The 17,449-nt window shown below is 48.0% G+C and overlaps 3 protein-coding genes and 1 long non-coding RNA gene across 4 annotated transcripts; 1 reads left to right on the top strand and 3 right to left on the bottom strand.

Annotated features, from left to right (window-relative positions):
* Positions 1–3,043: 3,043 nt before the first annotated feature.
* On the bottom strand, positions 3,044–4,061 carry LOC109760335 (uncharacterized). Its single transcript, XM_020319168.4, has one exon. It carries the CDS (start codon positions 3,990–3,992, stop codon positions 3,333–3,335), a length of 660 nt encoding a protein of 219 aa, XP_020174757.3. The 5' UTR covers positions 3,993–4,061; the 3' UTR covers positions 3,044–3,332.
* Positions 4,062–6,497: 2,436 nt separating this feature from the next.
* On the bottom strand, positions 6,498–9,511 carry LOC141027939 (uncharacterized). The gene is made up of 4 exons (XR_012189970.1): positions 7,961–9,511; positions 7,573–7,862; positions 7,273–7,481; positions 6,498–7,166 (listed from the first exon to the last, which is right to left on the bottom strand). It is a non-coding gene; the product is annotated as an uncharacterized lncRNA (long non-coding RNA).
* Positions 9,512–12,731: 3,220 nt separating this feature from the next.
* Positions 12,732–13,571, top strand: LOC109760188 (uncharacterized). Its single transcript, XM_020319027.1, has one exon. The coding sequence runs from the start codon at positions 12,732–12,734 to the stop codon at positions 13,569–13,571; it is 840 nt and encodes a 279-aa protein (XP_020174616.1).
* A 529-nt stretch (positions 13,572–14,100) lies between these two features.
* LOC109760345 (uncharacterized) lies at positions 14,101–15,109 on the bottom strand. The gene has a single exon (XM_045231955.1). The coding sequence runs from the start codon at positions 15,004–15,006 to the stop codon at positions 14,305–14,307; it is 702 nt and encodes a 233-aa protein (XP_045087890.1). The 5' UTR covers positions 15,007–15,109; the 3' UTR covers positions 14,101–14,304.
* Between the last annotated feature and the right edge of the window lie 2,340 nt (positions 15,110–17,449).

Below are 17,449 nucleotides of genomic sequence, written 5' to 3'. Positions count from 1 at the left end.
TCTGGGGGACAGCGCTTGGAATTGCATGCACGCTTCTGCTGTTGTATCCTGTATATATATAGATCGAGGTGATGTCCGCATACATGCATATCTCAATCGTATATGGTCGATCATGTATACATGGCATGTATATAAGGTATGTACGATTTGAGTGTTTAGGACAGCAACTAGGTGTGTCTTGACGCCATGAGCAGGGCGCTGATTGCGGCTGGGTGTCTTCTCGCGTAGCTTCTTTGATGGTGCTACGTCGGCTCTGTGGGGCTTTGTACTCCATTTTTCTTTTCTTTTCGGGCATAATTGTGAAGTTCCCTAGCAGGCCCTTTATTTTTATGTTTGACCCGTGAACTTGTTGTGTAGACGTGATGGTTTGCCTTCATATATAAAGCTGGGTGAAAGCCTATTTTGAGACTTGGTGACCCCGCCTAACAACTTGTGTGACGATAAGTAGGACACGATACTCGATTTGCCTATCTTAGGACTTGTTGAATGCAAGGTGCTTAGGGGAGGTTCTTAGAGAAATAAACCAACTTTTCTTCATGCATCAATGCTTATTTGTAGAGGGTAGATATTTAATTAGGCACCCTTCTTATAGAGATAACCGATGGTGCTTAAACAAGAAACTTAAAGGTTTTTCTTTAATCAGTGGACGTTCACATACATTAATGTACACTCCCCTATGAATGCACACACGCACACTATCCCTTATGAGCATCTCTGAGAAACTGAATCAACGGGTCGTGAGATTGACGAAGTCACACCATGTGCATCGCTATCGATGGGCTCATCGCTTACACCCAAAGAATAAGTCATTATACCCTGAAATATATCTGGAGAAGTGCAAACACCCTTCTCAAGTCAAGGACTTGAACCCGGTTGCTTCCACCACAAGGAACATAACAAACTGTGCTACGCTCAATTCACCAAAGAAATAATGGTTTGCGATGTATTAACCCTATATGTGTCTCTTTTCCGACTCTTTATTTTTATTCAACTTCCAGATGATAACCTCCCACATGACTCATAACACAAAACAAGGAAAAAAAAGGACTTGACTTGGCCGCAACGTGAACCAGCACGGTTCTGGCCTACATATAAACTAGCTACAGATTCTACAGGAGTGATCGGATCGAATCAAATTTACAAATTAACTTACTGTAACGCAAACTGATCTACTCGACATAAACACACATAACTTCATCCTGGCCAGAGGACGTCGATCACCGCGCGGCTGTTGTCACCTTTTTCGAGGCTAATTCTTCTTAGACGGTGTCGTCTGTTTCATCTGCTTCTTCTGAGGCAGGAGCGACTTCCTACTAGAGGCTGCTGTCTTGGTCAACTGCGTATTGCTTGACGATGCCTTCGCCTTCTTTGGGGGAACCTTTGCAGCTTGCTCGCCCATGACAAGATCTGCTTCTCTTCCAATAATTCTTCTTCTACGGTGAGGTAGCTGAGGTGAGGTGGATAGTGTTTACTTTGCTCCGGTTGGGTTGAGGAAGCCTGCGGTAATGGCTCCATATATATAGGAGGGGGAAGGTCTTTGAGAAAGCGCTCCGACCGGACGACGCGCTTCCACCGTGCGTGAGAATGGTTTGGTGGCGTTAATGTTGCCAGTGCCGGTCAGTCTCTTTTGTTTTGTTTTGGGAGTAGATATTTACTATATTCAATGCATTGTTCTTCATGGATGGGTATGCGGTTGGGTCAATGGTTGTGGTCGCTGCCGCGTTGGTCTTCGTTTCTCCTCCTGCTCCTTATATTACTACTAACATGAGAATACGTGTTGGTGGTGCAGTTTTGGTAGCACACGCCATACACTCACACTGCTTGTTAGTTGTTAGTCATATATATGCATGTACTGTACGTCAATCATCATTGATGTAGTAAGTACATACGATGTTGCCATTGCAGGACATGTTTTGGTAGAGCTTGAGTTTAGATTAGCTAAACCGATTGTTATGAATTTATCATGTGCTACAAATCTTGTATATATGTTTGTAACTTTGTATATTAGTTAGGTGTCGAGTTGAGAAACGGGAGACAAGAGAGTTATTTCTCGATGTTCAGACCTAGTGAGGGAGAAGTTTTCTCTATTCTTTTCAACGGAATTCTTCAGTTATTATGGCTTGCTCACTATTTGGTTTTTGGGTGTTTGCCTAAATTCGAAACTTTTGATGGCGGGCAAAAAATATGTCAACCTTTTCCCCTCAACATGGTTGGACCAATACTGAGGTGCGGGAGACAAGAGGTGGTACCATATGCCAGCGTATGTCAAGTGTTTGAAACAAATGCATCACATTACATATTAGACGTATAGATGTTCATCATACATTTAAAATATTAAGATGCTTTTGAAAAATCTCTCCTTCTGAAATCCTAACTGCCATGACTCAATTATGCAGGGATTCTTGAAAGCATACTAACTACCTACTACAAAGTAGCCATACGAACTAACTATTGATCATACTAATCTATCCATATATACCTAGTGTTGATTCAGTCGGAAAGCATGAGGCATGCCGCGCCACTAAAGCCATCAAACATTAGTCAAATTATATTTCATCAGCTGGCCAGTAGGCAAAGATCATGTCAAGGTTCAAAAATGAATAGGAGTCGGCCGGCCTTCACATCGCACGCACAAGCTGCCTAGCTTGGCCGACCTTCTCTTCTTTATTTAATTTACTCCTCCTGCTACCACTGCATCTCGTTAACCACTAATATTTGAGCAAGTTAAGTAAGTTAATACCACTGCATAAGAACACCGCTCAACCCCTCTCTAGAGTCTTGCCGCTGCTCAATTGCTACCTCCCTACCTTGAGCCGTTCCACTTATTTTCCATGGGGGTAATGCTAGCTGTAATTGGTTGCTGATATGGCAGTAAGACAACTCTGAACTCCACCACTGGACTTCTCCAGTCTTAGATCGCTTCTAACGAATTTCGCAAGAAACTGGGACGAACACACACAAGCCAGATGTAGTTCATTAATCATGTATACTTCTTTTCTGATTCATTTCTTTTATTTGTTCATCCGACAACATGACTCGATAACACCAGGAAAAACATAAATAGCCGCAACATGAACTGGCACACTTAAAAAAAATTGTTGGAAAAACTTCCATTCTATTCATCAATATCATTATAGTACAAAGTACAACACAGGTAATATAAATTCCATCCAAGTCCATAGACCATCTATTCATCAATTGGAACACACTGGCTTACATGTCACGGGCTCGAACCAATCGAGTTTATAAATGTATTAACTTACTGTAATATAACTGAACTCGTCTCAACACACTTAACTTCATCGAAGATGGACGCCGTAGATGGATGGAGATCATCGGCGTGTGCTAGAAGCGGTTGGACGTGTGGGAGCGGCACGACTACGACTTGTCGTCGCAGACAAGGGCGGGGCCGTCGTCCTAGCCGTTCTTGAGGTCGATGCACCCGGACGCAACGTCGTTGGCTGGTTTGAGGCCACTGTTGCTCTAGTTGACGTTCGTGAGGTCCCAGACGGAGCAGCTCTTGTTGACATTCTCGAGGTCACAAGAGGAGCCACCGTCGCTGATGCTGTTGACGTTCTTGAGCTCGTGTATGAATTTGCCGTTGTTGACGTTCTTGAGATCGCATGCGGATTTGAGGTTGTCGTTGTTGAGGTCGCATACCGATTCGCCGTTGTTGAAGTTCTTGAGCTCGCACGCGGATTTGCCGTTGCCGGCGTTCTTGAGGTAGCGGGTTGAGCCGACGTTGCTGATATTCTTGAGCCCGCGGGCTGAGCTGCCATTGCTGACGTTCTTGATGCAGTGGAGGAAGCCACCCTTGCTGAAGATCTTGAGGCCACAGGTGTAGCCACCCTTGGTAACGTTGTTGAGGCCACCGGCGGAGCCACTGTTGTTGACGGTCTTGAGGTAGTCGCCGGTGTTGGTGTTCTTGGGGTTGTGGGCGCACCCGCCGGTGACCTCGCCTTCTTCTGACCGAGAAACTTTGCTGGAAACATGACACAATTTTGTTTTGCTTCCTTTTCTTCTTCGAGATCAGGTGAGGTAAGGTGTATGTGGTGGTTGCTTTGCTCCGGTTGGGTTGAGGGAGCCTGCATCGATGGCAATGTATATATATAGGAGCATAATGCGTTGTTGACGTGCTCCACCAGTCAGTCTCTTTTGTTTTGTTGGATATATATATGTAGTACATATGTATATTCACTGCATGCATTAGTTTTTGACGGATGGATGGATGCGGGTGGTCAATGGTCGTGGTCGTCGCCGCGTTGGTCTTTCTTTCTTATATACATATAAGAATTAGCGTTAGGTGGAGGTTAGGAAGCAGACGCTAATAGAGTAAGGATAAAATGCATAATTACATAAAAATGTAAACAACATGCCCTTGTTTACTGGTGCTGACTCGGTCGGGTATTGCGCACAAGGCAAGCTACGCACTATCACTACTACACAACAAATCGTCGCACACGGTTTCAAGGCCGTGTCGACGATCCGTTCGTGGGCAGAGAGGATCAGTCCATGAACACAAATATGGGAGACAGCTATCCAAAGCTGCCTGCATACGTTTGAAACACTTTTTCAACAAACCGGATGTACCTCACGCAAACACATCAGATTACATACAAACCTGGCGAAAACATTTATATTTTTGACATATTTTAACCAAAGAACTAATACTATGTGCACGTACGACGGCACGGAGGTCCACTATCATGACACCAATATATTACACTAGTCTACGGCCGGCCGCGGAGAATCCCTTTGTCTTCCCCTTGTTAGGCAGTCCGGTCACTCATCGGACTGCCGGAAGCCCCGGAGATATATTCCTCCCCCGTATCTTTCCTATGTCTGGCTGCGCCGCTTATCGGAGTGGAAAAGGTGGTGCTTCAGTTGGAGGCGAAGGGGGGAATCCGATTCCGTGAAGCGCGGTTCAAGGTTGGTTTTTGGGGCGGGGGAAGATGGTGGACCGCGAGACAGGGCGAGACATTTGTTGTGCATGCGTCGCTCACCATCGGTGCGCTCCTCCACCAGCCTGCACTGTCGTCAGTGGTCTAGGTACGCATATGGCCTCCTGCGCCAGCGTGACACCAAGCCAAACGGGGGTGCGGGGGCCCACTCCCGCAGCTGGCCGGTCCACATGTACCGCTCAGCCGGCTCGGGCCTAGGCGTCGTCAGGGTTAGTGGCGGCGACGACGGCGGCACCATGCAGTAGGCGGGCTCCTCCGCTTCGGTCGCTTCGGCCCTCTGCCTGGTAGGTAGCCTCGCCCTCCTCCTGCTCCGGCTTTACGACGGGGGGAGGCGGGGGGTTGATGTGGTGGTGCTGCGCGCCGAGACGCCTTTGCTCCTTGTGTTCAAGGGCAAACAAGCCCTGCCAATGCGGCATACTCGGGCACGCACCGCTGCGGCGGCGTGAGCTGCGCCCGGCACCTGCACACCATGTCGTCGTGCGCCCACTGTGTCCGTGGAACTGCTGGTACCAGGATCCCCTACGGATCGAGGTGACAATTGTGCGACAGCATCACGTCCGGGTACGGCAACGGGTGCCTGAACTCCCAGTGCCACCATGCTTGGTGCACCAGGATGTGCAGACGCTGCCGGCCGGAGCAGGCAGGCGGCGACGGCAGAGGAGGAGGAGGAGGAGGAGCACGCGAGGAGAAGGCGCCGGGGGTGAACTTTCCCTTGCCCTCGCCGGAGCCAGTGCCGAAGAACCCCATGCCTAGGGTTTCAGTTGTCGCCGGCAAGGAAACACGAGTGGGCTGGTGGGGGGCCAGAGGTAGACGGAAGTGGATGAGGCCGACCCCCACACGCGTGGATTAATAAAGGTCCCCAGATCGTCTCGACGGCTTCTCCCATGGATACCCGATGTAAGACTGCGCCACGTGTCCCCAGATTGCATCCCTCCCACGGTACCCACTCTCCGCTGCTCCAGGTCGGCTCACGCGATCGCTCCATAGCTGCACACACTTCCGCTCGGCTCGATTGGTATGCGGCGATATCGTCTCACGAGACACGACACTGAACACCATCCTCCATCTGTTTCCGCCGTCCAGCGGAGTGGCCGCAGCGCCGGAGCGAGAGGCAATCGTGAACACCCACTAGTGCAGAACCGGGCTTTAGTCCCGGTTCGTAAAGGCCTTTAGTACCGGTTCGGCACGAACTGGCGCTAACATGCCACCACGTGGCACGAGCCAGGCCCGGGTGCGTGTAGGACATTAGTACCGGTTGGTAACACCAACCGGTACTAAATGTTTGGGGGTGTTTTGGTTTTATTTTTTATTTTTCCTTTAATTTTGTGTTTTCAATTTAATTTAGTGATTGTTTTACAATATAATGAGTTGTTAAATCATTAGGTGAAAGTACCGCAGATTAGTTTCGACTGGATACATGTGGATCCTATAGCTAAGTGATCAAGTATATGCCATATCCATATTATAATTGATCACCTAATTAAGTGATCAAGTATAATATGGATATGGCATATACTTGATCACTTAGCTAGAATCCATCCAGCTGGAACTAATCTACGGTTTCTTTCATAAATGATATAATAACTCATCATCATCATCATATTAATATAAAAACTCTTGCATCATATCATCAACAACAGTATACTAGCTAGCTAAAAATCATCATAGTCGTCATTACCACTATTTAATCATCATAGTCATTACCGCTATCTAATCACCACCAACACTAGCTTAAATAAGAAACATTCACTTGTACCAGAAGCAAAGATATCATCGAGTTCAACATGGTCATGATATTATAAGCGTTCATAACACCACAAAAGCAAATCACTCTTTGAGATTAAGTTCAGGACGAAGAACACGGACATGAGAGGACAAGTATTAAGAGCATGAACTAGCTAAATCACTCCTGCTACTCTCTCTCAGGTAAAAAAGCATAGAACATGTATAGCTCTCCTGATTCATCATACTGGAGCATGCAGATGAACCTGTCTCCTAATCGTGGGCTGCGCTTCTGATTGCTGCCCCTAGTACTTCTCTGGGATCGTTAACAATTTTGCTCCAATCTTTCACTATTAAGCATTCATTGCTTTTAGAAATTCTGAATGCACTCATGTGCAATGTAGGATATCTTGGCTGTAAGCTAACCATTGACATGCGACCTTTAGTCTCGATCGACTGAGGCACAACTGTCATCGAGAGTCCCTGTTGAAGAACATCGTATAGTAATTAATATACTTAGCAATAAAAGTTTAGCTTCCAAAATAATGTATGCAAAAGATGCACTGAGGACAAATAGTAAAAATCTTACCATCTTTTTCTAAATAGATGTGACCGTAGTTCATTACGATCACTATTGGTCGCACGTTTTGAGTACTAACATTTCGAAGTGCAGGAAGAAAATTTGTCTTGACAGTATGAAGATCCTCAAGCCATGAAACATAATGACTTATCTCCTCGCAGTTTAGTTCAGCTCCGGGACAGTAGTAGGTCCTGTCTACCAAGCGCCGGACATGGTTGCTTGAATGAAAATAAGTTGTCAATAGAAATTAGTTGTTAACTATTTTTGAAATAAACAATATCAAAGACATAAATATGGTTGAGAACTCACATAATGGTAGAACTGGAGGCGTCTGCACATCGACCCAGATGTCTCTATTACCTTCAATATCATCTTCGAATATCAAAGGTGATAACCATATCAGGCTCAAATGCATAAGCCTTGCATAGTGTTTGCCAAGTTTTGCATTCAAAATAGGTGTATGTGTCTGCATTGGATAATTTGATGTTGAAAGTATAACCATGCTCGGTCTTCAGGTAAACTCTCTTTACCTCCATAGTTTTCATAGCACTGAAACCTATCTTATTCAAGACAAAAATTCTTGCATGGCAGGGGATGCGCTAGTAGAATAGTGAAAATTTAAAATTATAAGTTGAAGCAAATGAAGCATATATAAGTCATGCTTAATTACGAAAAAAGATTTGTCGTTGTGACTTACTGTATCCACTTCGATGGTCTCATCCAGCTTGATGCTGAAGCGCCTATCATCAACAAGGAAATTTCTGTCGCACAGGCCGCGCTGGTCTTCATAGTATTCGCATATAATGAAATATTTTTACTCGTCACCGCACAACCTGCCACACGTCTTGACAACACAGGAGAAAAACTTTACTTAACGTGAACCAGCACGCTTCTGGGCTACATGAAAACTAGCTATGTGGACTTCACGGGCTAGATCGAAACAAGTTTACAAATTGACTTATTGCAACCTAAACTAACCTACTTGACACAAACACACCTCACTTAATAATCGAGTATACAAATTGACTTATCGCAAATCTAACATAGTTGACATAAACACACTTAACTTCATCATGCAGGCCAACGTGGATGGGGATCTCCGAGCAGCTCGATGGGTGGCTGGACTCACTTGTTTTTGGGTTTCTTCTTAGACAGCAGCGTCTGCTTCTTCTTTGAGGTCGTGGGTTTCGTCTTGGTCACCACCTTCTTCTTCTTAGACGAAGCAGACGGTGCCTTCTTCACCTTAGCCTTCGCCTTCTGAGGGAGATACTTTGTACCTGGCTTTCCCATGACGCAATCTGCTTCTCTTCTTCTTCTGGTCGATGTGGTGTTTTCTTTGCTCTGGTTAGGTTGAGGGAACTTGCGGCAACGGCAGCATTTATATAGGCCGGACAACACGCTTCTCCCATGGTAAATAATAGTTTGGTGACATTGCCGGAGCCAGTCAGTCTCTTGATTTGTTTTTTAGAAGAATTGTTATTGACAGATTAATGTGGTTGGGTTAATGGTCGTGGTCATTGCCGCGTTGGTCTTCTTTTTTTTCTTCTCCTCATTAAACTACTATTACTACCACATCAGAATTAGCTAGCGTTAAACAAATGAATTAGCTAGCATTACTGATTACGTTTTAGGTATATACGTGTAGTCTTATGCGTATGCATATCTACGTCATGAGTTATATAGATCGGTGATGTACGCATACACGCTTTTGCTGTTGTATCTTGTATAAGATGTTCAACTAGTTCTTGAGCTTGGATTATCTAAACAATTTTAATAGTGTATGGTCGATCATGTCTAGTCAGTATTAATAGCGTTACTGATCATGTATACATGGAGTATATAAGGTATGTACGATTTGGGTGTTTAGTACAGCAACTGGGTGGCCTCGCACTCGAGGCAGCGGGATAAGGAGTGTCTTGACGCCATGATCAGGGTGCTGATTGCGGCTGGGTGTCTTCTCGCATAGCTTCTTTGATGGTGCTGCGTCAGCTCTGTGGAGCTTTGTACCCCATTTTTCTTTTCTTTTCGGGCATAATTGTGATGTTGCCCTAGCAGGCCCTTTATTTTTATGTTTGACCCTTGAACTTGCTGTATAGACGTAATGGTTTGCCTATATATATAAAGCTGGGCGAAAGCCTATTCCGAGACTCGGTGACCCCGTCTAATGACTTGTGTGACGGTGAGTGGGACAAGATACTTGATTTGCCTATCTTCGGACTTGTTGAATGCAATGTGCTTAGGGGAGGTTCTTAGAGAAATAAACCAACTTTTCTTTATGCATCAATGCTTATTTGTATTGGGAAGATGCTTAATTAGGCACCCCTCCTATAGACATAGCTGATGGTGCTTAAACAAGAAACTTAAAGGGTTTTTTAATCAGCGGACGTTCACATAGATGAATGTATACTCCCGTATGAATGCACACATGCACACTCTATTTCCTATGAGCACCTCCGAGAAATTGAACCAACAGGTCGTGTGATTGACGAAGTAACAACATGTGCATCGCTGCCGATGGGCTCGTCACTTACACCCAAAGAACAAGTCGTTATACCCTGAAATATATCCGGAGAAGTGCAAACACCCTTCTCAAGTCAAGGACTTGAACCCGGATGGATAGCTTCCACCACAAGGAACATAACAAACTGTGCTACGCTCAATTCACCGAAGGGATAATGGTTTGCGATGTATTAACCCTATATGTATCTCTTTTCTGACTCTTTCATTTTATTCAACTTCCCAACAATAACCTCTCACATGACTCATAGAACAACAGAAGGAAAAAAAAGGACTTGAATTGGCCGCAAAGTGAACCAGCACGCTTCTGGCCTATAGACAAACTAGCTACAGATTCTACATGAGTGATCGGATCGAATCAAATTTACAAATTAACTTATTGTAACACAAACTGTCCTACTCGACTGAACCACACTTAACTTCATCCTGGCAAGAGGATGCTGATCACCGCGCGACTGCTGTCACCGTTTTTTAGGCTAATTCTTCTTAGACGGCGTCGTCTGTTTCATCTGCTTCTTCTGAGGCAGGAGCGTCTTCCTCCTAGAGGCCGCTGTCTTCGTCAACCGCGTATTGCTTGACGGTGGCTTCACATTCTTTGGGGGAACCTTTGTAGCTTGCTAGCCCATGACAAGATCTGCTTCTCTTCCAATAATTCTTCTTCTCCGGTGAGGTGGCTGAGGTGAGGTGGATAGTGTTTACTTTGCTCCGGTTGGGTTGAGGAAGCCTGTGGCAATGGCTCCACATATATAGGAGGTGGAAGGTCTTTGGGAAAGCGCTCCGGCCGGACGACGCGCTTCCACCGTGTGGGAGAATGGTTTGGTGGCGTTAATGTTGCCAGTGCCAGTCAGTCTCTTTTGTTTTTTTGGGGATTAGATATGTATTATATTCAATGCATTGTTCTTCATGGATGGGTATGCGGTTGGGTCAATGGTTGTGGTTGCTGCCGCGTTGGTCTTCATTTCTTCTCCTCCTGCTCCTTATATTACTACTATTGGTTTCAATAGATTTCTTCAGTTATTATGCTTTGTTGACTATTGGTTTTTGGGTGTTCACCTAAATTCGAAACTTTCGATGGTGGGCCAAAAATATTTCAACCTTCTCCCCTCAAAATGGTGGGACCCATACTGACGTGTGGGAGACAAGAGAGTGGTACCAGGTGCCAAAGTATGTCAAGTGTTTGGACCCACATGTCATACACAGATCATTTTATTCATGTTAAATTTAGAGTGGAACAATGTATCTGTACAAGACACATGCCACCATTTTGACTAATCCTTGTCGTTGTTGATTTTTATCTGTTCAATCTAATTCATACATGTCTTTTAACGTATCTTTAAAGAATTCGAGTTACTTTTTTTAGAGTACGCAAATTGTGTACCATAGCTTTACAGAAGAGAGAATTTCAAATACAAGGCAACTACAACTTGCTGCGAACAACGAGCGTAGCAAAAACTCCACTCCACCCATGACAAAGCAACAATTCCACTCCACCCACGACAAAGCAATAACAACGGAGAAGCGCCTGCCTAAAACCGAAAAAACCTTGCCGCATCTAGACCGACGCAGGCCAACTCCGAAGAAACACCAACTCTCACCGAGCTTTCCTTGTTGATGCACCATCCACCCTTTATGCCTAAAGGAGGTTGCAAGTGAACGGCCGGACTCAATCAGACCCGAAAAGCCACCGTCTTGGTATCACTAGTGACGGTCGTACATTGTGCCGCGGTAGATCGAACATGGACAGTGGCGAACACCGGAGGAGCGCAACGAAGGACCTCCAAACCACATCTCCAGGCATGACGCTGCCAACAGAGGAACAGCGTCAAGGACGCCGCCATCGTGCTGATCCTGCAAATCAAGGCTTTCGCCCGGAGACAACTACCAATGCCAAGCGAGGGAGGGAGATGGTTGCACGCCTCGACGACACCTCCAAGGGCGGAAAAGACACCTGCGGGTGCCCTCACCGCCGGCCGGCAAACCTCGGGCAAGACTTTCGTCCGTATCGCCGCACATCTCCACACCTCCAAGGATTGTGGCAGCAGCGTCCTAATAGCCTCACACTGCTGCCACCGCAGCACACCACCGTCGAAGCCGCACAACCATGGTCCATTGACATCATGCACAACAACGAGAAACGCAGTACAATATTCCATGGTCGGTGTCCATCAGAGGTATATCTACCACTAACGGGACACATTACGGCACCGCTCGGTGCCCTTATCTCTTCCTGTGATGGATTTCTTTTGTCCTTTTTATGTATTAACTAGTTTTTTTATTTCACCACAATTTGAACATCTTAAGACCACAAATCACACATTTCATTCAAAGCAAATGCATATTGCATTACACATTGGTCATATAGATGTTCATCGTACATTTCAAAGATTAAGATGCTTTTGAAAAAGCTATTGGTTTGACCCCCTAATTGCCACTGCTCAATTATGCAGGGATTCTTGAAAGCACACAGTACTAACTACTATTACGAAGTAGCCATACCGACTAACTACTGATCGTACTCCATGGAATACAATTGAGTTGCACCGCATATCCTTTCTACATGGTATCAGTTTTACCGCGATCTCCTCTCGCTTCCGCAACCCGCAGCCGTTGCACCCTCCCGTAGCTGCCGCTGCCGCCAACTCCAAACCCTAACGCCGCCGCCACTACCTCTCCCGTAGCTGCCGCCGCCTCCTCCTCCTACCCAAAACCCTACGCCGCCGCTGCTCCCTTCTTCCCACAACCGTCGTTGCTCCCGTCTCCCCAAACCCTAGTGCCGCCGCCACTGCTCTTCTACAGCCACCGGCGCCCCTTCCCTCGGCCCCCACCCAAACCCTAAGCCGCCGCCGCTACTCTCTTCCTCCTGTAACCTCCGCTGCCCCCTTCCCATCACCCGACGCCACCATGTCCCGCTCCAAGGCCGACCCATCCGACGCGGGTTCTTTCGCGGTGCCATGTTCACCTCCGACCGCCTCAATGAACTTCACATCAAAGACCACGTACCCGTCATCCTCGACCTCGACTCGCCATCCTACAACGCATGGCGCACCTACTTCGCGCTGCTCTTCCACTCTTACCGTCTCATCGAGCATGTTGACGGGAGCGTCGACTTCCACGACATGAAGGACGACGACGAGTGGCTTGCTGTGGACGCCTGCATCGTCAAGTGGCTCTTCCTCACCATCTCCGGCGGCCTCTTCAACATGGTGAACTCCCGCGACCCGTCGGCGTACGCTATGTGGACGCGGCTGTGTGACCTCTTCCCCGACAATCAACTCCAACGCCGCGTCTTCCTTCAAGGGGAGTTCTTCACTATGCAGCAAAACGATCTTTCGATCGATGAGTATTGCACGCGGCTGAAGGTTCTTGCCGACGAGCTGCGCGATGTCGGCATGAACATCGACGACTCTGTCCTCCTCACCAACCTCCTTCGCGGCCTCCACCCCGACCTTGGCCAGTCCGCCGCCAACCTCTCCCTCGTCATGCCGACGTACGCGAAGACAGTCACGTACCTTTGCATGGAGGAGAAGCGCCTCCATCACTCCGCCCGGCAGGTGACCCACGCCACACTTCACGTCGGCCTCGCCGCTGGCCACAGCGCTCTTTCAGCCCCGCCAGCGCCGCGCGCGCCTACTCCCACCCCACAACCCGCGCCCGCGCCCTCTGGTGGCCGCAAGCAGAAGGGTGGCGGGGGTCGGGGCTGCAACGCCAACACGGCGCAGCGCCCTCCCGCGACCAACGCGGCTGCTCCCCCTCTGCCGTGGCTCTCGGGGTACAATCCTTTCTACACATAGTGTTGATTCAGTCGGTAAGCACTAGGCATGCCCCACCACTACAGCCGTCAAACATTAATCAAATTATATTTGATCAGCAGGGCCAGTAGGCAGGGATCATGTCAAGTTTCAAAAATGAATAGGAGTGGGCCGGCCTTCACATCGCACGCACAAGCTGCCTAGCTTCGTCGACCTTCTCTTCCATATTTAGTTTGGTCCTCCTAGTAGCACTGCATAGCGTTAAGCACTAATACTGGAGCAAGTTAAGTACTTTGTTAATACCACTACATAAGAACACCGCTCAACCTCTCTCTAGAATCTTCCCGCTGCTCAATTACTAGTGCACTACCTTGAGCCGTTCCGCTTATTTCTCATTGGGGGTAATGCTAAAGAATATCAGGAAGAAACTGGAATGCACACACACAAGACATAGGTAGTTCAGCAACGTGTTAATTAATCACCCAATAATTTGACTCAATGACACCAGGAAAAACATAAATATCTGCAGCGTTAACTGGCACTTTTTTTTTGCGAGAAAAACTTTCGTTCTATTCATCGGTGTCATGGCAGCACAAAGAACAACACAAGTAACATAAATTACATTCAATTTATTTAGCAATTAGCACACTTTTGGCTTACATCTCACGGGCTCGAACGAATTGAGTTTACAAATTTATTAACTTACTGTAACATAAGTAAACTGGTCAGAATGCACTTAACTTCATCGAAGATGGACGACGTACATGGACGGAGATCATCGACGCATGCTGGGAACTGGTGGACGTGTGGGAGTGGCACGACTACAACTTGTTGTCGCAGAAAAGGGTGGGGCTTTCGTCCTAGCCGTTCTTGAGGTCGGCGCACCTGGCTGCAGTGTCGTCGACCGGTTTGAGGCCACCGTTGCTCCTGTTGACGCTCTTGAGGTCGCAGCAGAACGAGCGGCTCTTGCTGACATTCTTGAGGTCGCAGAAGGAGCCACCGTCACTGATGCCGCTGACATTCTTGAGGTCATGGACGAATTTGTCGTTGTTGATGTTCTTGAGGTTGCGGACGGATTTGTCGTTGTTGACGTTCTTGAGGTTGCATGCTGATTTGCAGTCGTTGAAGTTCTTGAGGTCGCGGACTGATTTGCCGTTGTTGACGTTCTTGAGGTCGCGTGTGGATTAGCCGTTGTTGAAGTTCTCGAGGTAGCGGGTTGAGCCGACGTTGTTGATACTCTTGAGCGCGTGGGCGGAACTGCCATTGCTGACGTTCTTGATGCGGTGGAGGAAGCCACTCTTGCTGACGATCTTGAGGCCACAGGTGTAGCCACCCTTGGTGACTTTGTTGAGGGCACGCGCGGAGCCACCATTGTTGATGGTCTTGAGGTAGCCGCCGGGGTTGGTGTTCTTGGGGTTGTGGGCGGACCAGTCGGTGGCCTCACCTTCTTCTGACCGAGAAACCTTCCTGGCAACATGACTGATCTTCTTCTTCTTCTTCTTCTTCTTCTTCTTCTTCTTCTTCTTCTTCTTCTTCTTCTTCTTCTTCTTCTTCGGTTGGGTTGAGCTGAGCTGAGTGAGGTGGATGTGGTGTTTGCTTTGCTCCGGTTGGGTTGAGTAGTTGGCAATGTATATATAGGAGAATAATGGGTTGTTGCGTGTTCGACCGTCAGTCCCTTTTGTTTTTTGTTGGATATATGTAGTAGATATGCATATTCAATGCATGCATTAGTTATTGACGAATGTAGTTGGTCAATGGTCGTGGTCGTCGCCGCATTGGTCTTCCTTTCTTATACATCAGAATTAGCGTTAGGTGGAGATTAGGAAGCAGACGGCTAATAGACTAAGGGTAAAATGTACAGTTACGTACAAAAATTTATAAACAACATATGCATGATGTGGTACAGGCGGCGATCCATCTGCGTGTCTATTCTTTACTGGTGCCGACTCGGTCGCGGATTGCGCACAAGGCAAGCTACGCACTATCACTACTACACAACTCATTCCACACGGTTTCATGGCCGTGTCGACGATCCGTCGGTCATAGTGCATGCGTAGATGGTCTTCTACGATTTGGTTGTCGAGCTATGTAACAGGGAGACCTGCCAAACGAATTGTGTGACGACACCGGAGACAGGGGACGCAATTTATCTAGTTTCAGCTCCCTCAACGGCGTCAGAGCATCTACAGCCACGCGCCTCAAATTCGCCTCGAATGCTTGGGCGGCGGCCCGGTCACTAACCCAAACGGGCATCTCAAACGGGCCTTTAATGACCAAGCTGTCCAGCGCCCCTCATATTCAGCCCAAATATAGGGCGGATATGGGGCGGCCCGGGCGCGCCCCGGCGCGTCTACCACGTTAGCCCGGCCCACCCCTACCACACTCCGTCCCCACAAATATCCCCAATCCAAAAATCCTACCTCACTCTGCTCTCGCTCCGTCTCTTCTTCTCATCCTTCGATTTCTCCGATTAAATCCAGTTCGACGACTCTGGCGACCAAGTCGAGTTTCGGCAGCCGCTCCGACTCCGAATTTGACACCGACAAGGAGCTGGTCCTCCGCATTGCCCTCAAGAGGTCCAAGGTGGATACGGGTGCAGAAACGGATCAGCTGCCTCGCGTCTCCCCCGCCGACGAAGCAAGGACGCCGGCACTGGCCACTCCCGGTCTGCGCGCAGCACCGTGATGGATGCACAGTCTGCGCCTCAGCCACGCTGTCTACTGCCCCCGCTGGCCGCTGCTCCACGCGGGCAGTGGTGGGTGCTAGTGCCCGCACTGTCGGCCCAGACTCGCACGCTAGAACCGGAGGCGCGTGACACCCGCCGCGAGATGCAGCGGACAAGTGAGACGGACGCGGCGGAGAGTCTGTGTGCCGCCACCGCGGGTTGCCGGCGCAGCCTAACGAGGACGAGCGGCACCTCGCTTGGCTCTACCGCCGGTCGCTTACAACCGCGGAGACGGACGCTCGGCAGCTCCGTCAGAAGAACACCAAGGCGCTCCAGCTTGCCATTGAGGAATCGGAGCACGAGGCGGCGGAGGCAGCGGTGGAGGTGGCTCGATTGGCGGCAACATGACAGGGCCATCCGACGGCTCAAAGAGCTGATTGTCATCTCCGACTTTGACTCCTTCGACGTCGACGACCACGGCACCTCTTCCGACGACTCGGACGATCCTCCACTAGCCGCCGAAGCCAACAGCAGCACCGTCGACCAGAAAGGGAAAGGGCCGGCGAGGAAGTGGTGAAGATTCGTCTTCTCCACCTTAATTTCAAGTTTTAGATGTAGTTTCAAGTTGTCCGTCGTCTTATGTGCATTATGTGAACTTTGGCTGTCTTTTGAAAATCCAGCTGTGATCTTTTGGTGAATGGATTGTGTATTTGTATGTCTGTTTCTATGTCCGCTTATGATTTGCAATGTTTTTATCAGTGTTGCATGGTTTAGTATGGATATAAAGGATCGGATATGAGATATGTGGATGTGGAAGATGAAATTTGTGAACTGACCCGTCAGTGCCCGCGGACGTTTTAGGTGTCGGATTTGATATGTCCGGCTGTAGATGCTCTTAGAGGCTCTACGTCAATATTTTTCCTTTTCCACTCTATCGTCCACAATTCTTCCTCACCAGCGATGTGTTTCCACTACCTCAGAATACTCATGCACTCGAGCTCTCCACACATTACAAGAACTCGCATGCACATCTTGACGATGGCTCTTAACTCTGTCATCCATCGCCTCACTCGTGACATCTTCCTCACCGTCTTCTCCTCATTGCTCTGCCGAACTATGATTGCTTGGCCCGGGGTACTGTTGTGTGGCCGCCTCCTCGGCGCTAGCAAGCCCGGTTTTTAATCCTTAATCCCGCTTGGTATGAATTGTTGGGTCTTATCCATGCATCGGTCAATCCAAAAACACACACCTGAAA

This window comes from Aegilops tauschii, chromosome 7 (assembly GCF_002575655.3).
Source record: "Aegilops tauschii subsp. strangulata cultivar AL8/78 chromosome 7, Aet v6.0, whole genome shotgun sequence".
Taxonomy (NCBI): Eukaryota; Viridiplantae; Streptophyta; class Magnoliopsida; order Poales; family Poaceae; genus Aegilops; species Aegilops tauschii.
Note: the sequence above shows the minus strand (reverse complement) of the source record. Positions and strands in the feature narration are given on the sequence as shown.

What these genes read in the sequence shown, in the direction of transcription:
- LOC109760188 (XM_020319027.1), top strand. Translation starts at nt 12,732, where the DNA reads ATGTTCACCTCCGACCGCCTCAATGAACTTCACATCAAAGACCACGTA.
- LOC109760335 (XM_020319168.4), bottom strand. Translation starts at nt 3,992, where the DNA reads ATGTTTCCAGCAAAGTTTCTCGGTCAGAAGAAGGCGAGGTCACCGGCG.
- LOC109760345 (XM_045231955.1), bottom strand. Translation starts at nt 15,006, where the DNA reads ATGTTGCCAGGAAGGTTTCTCGGTCAGAAGAAGGTGAGGCCACCGACT.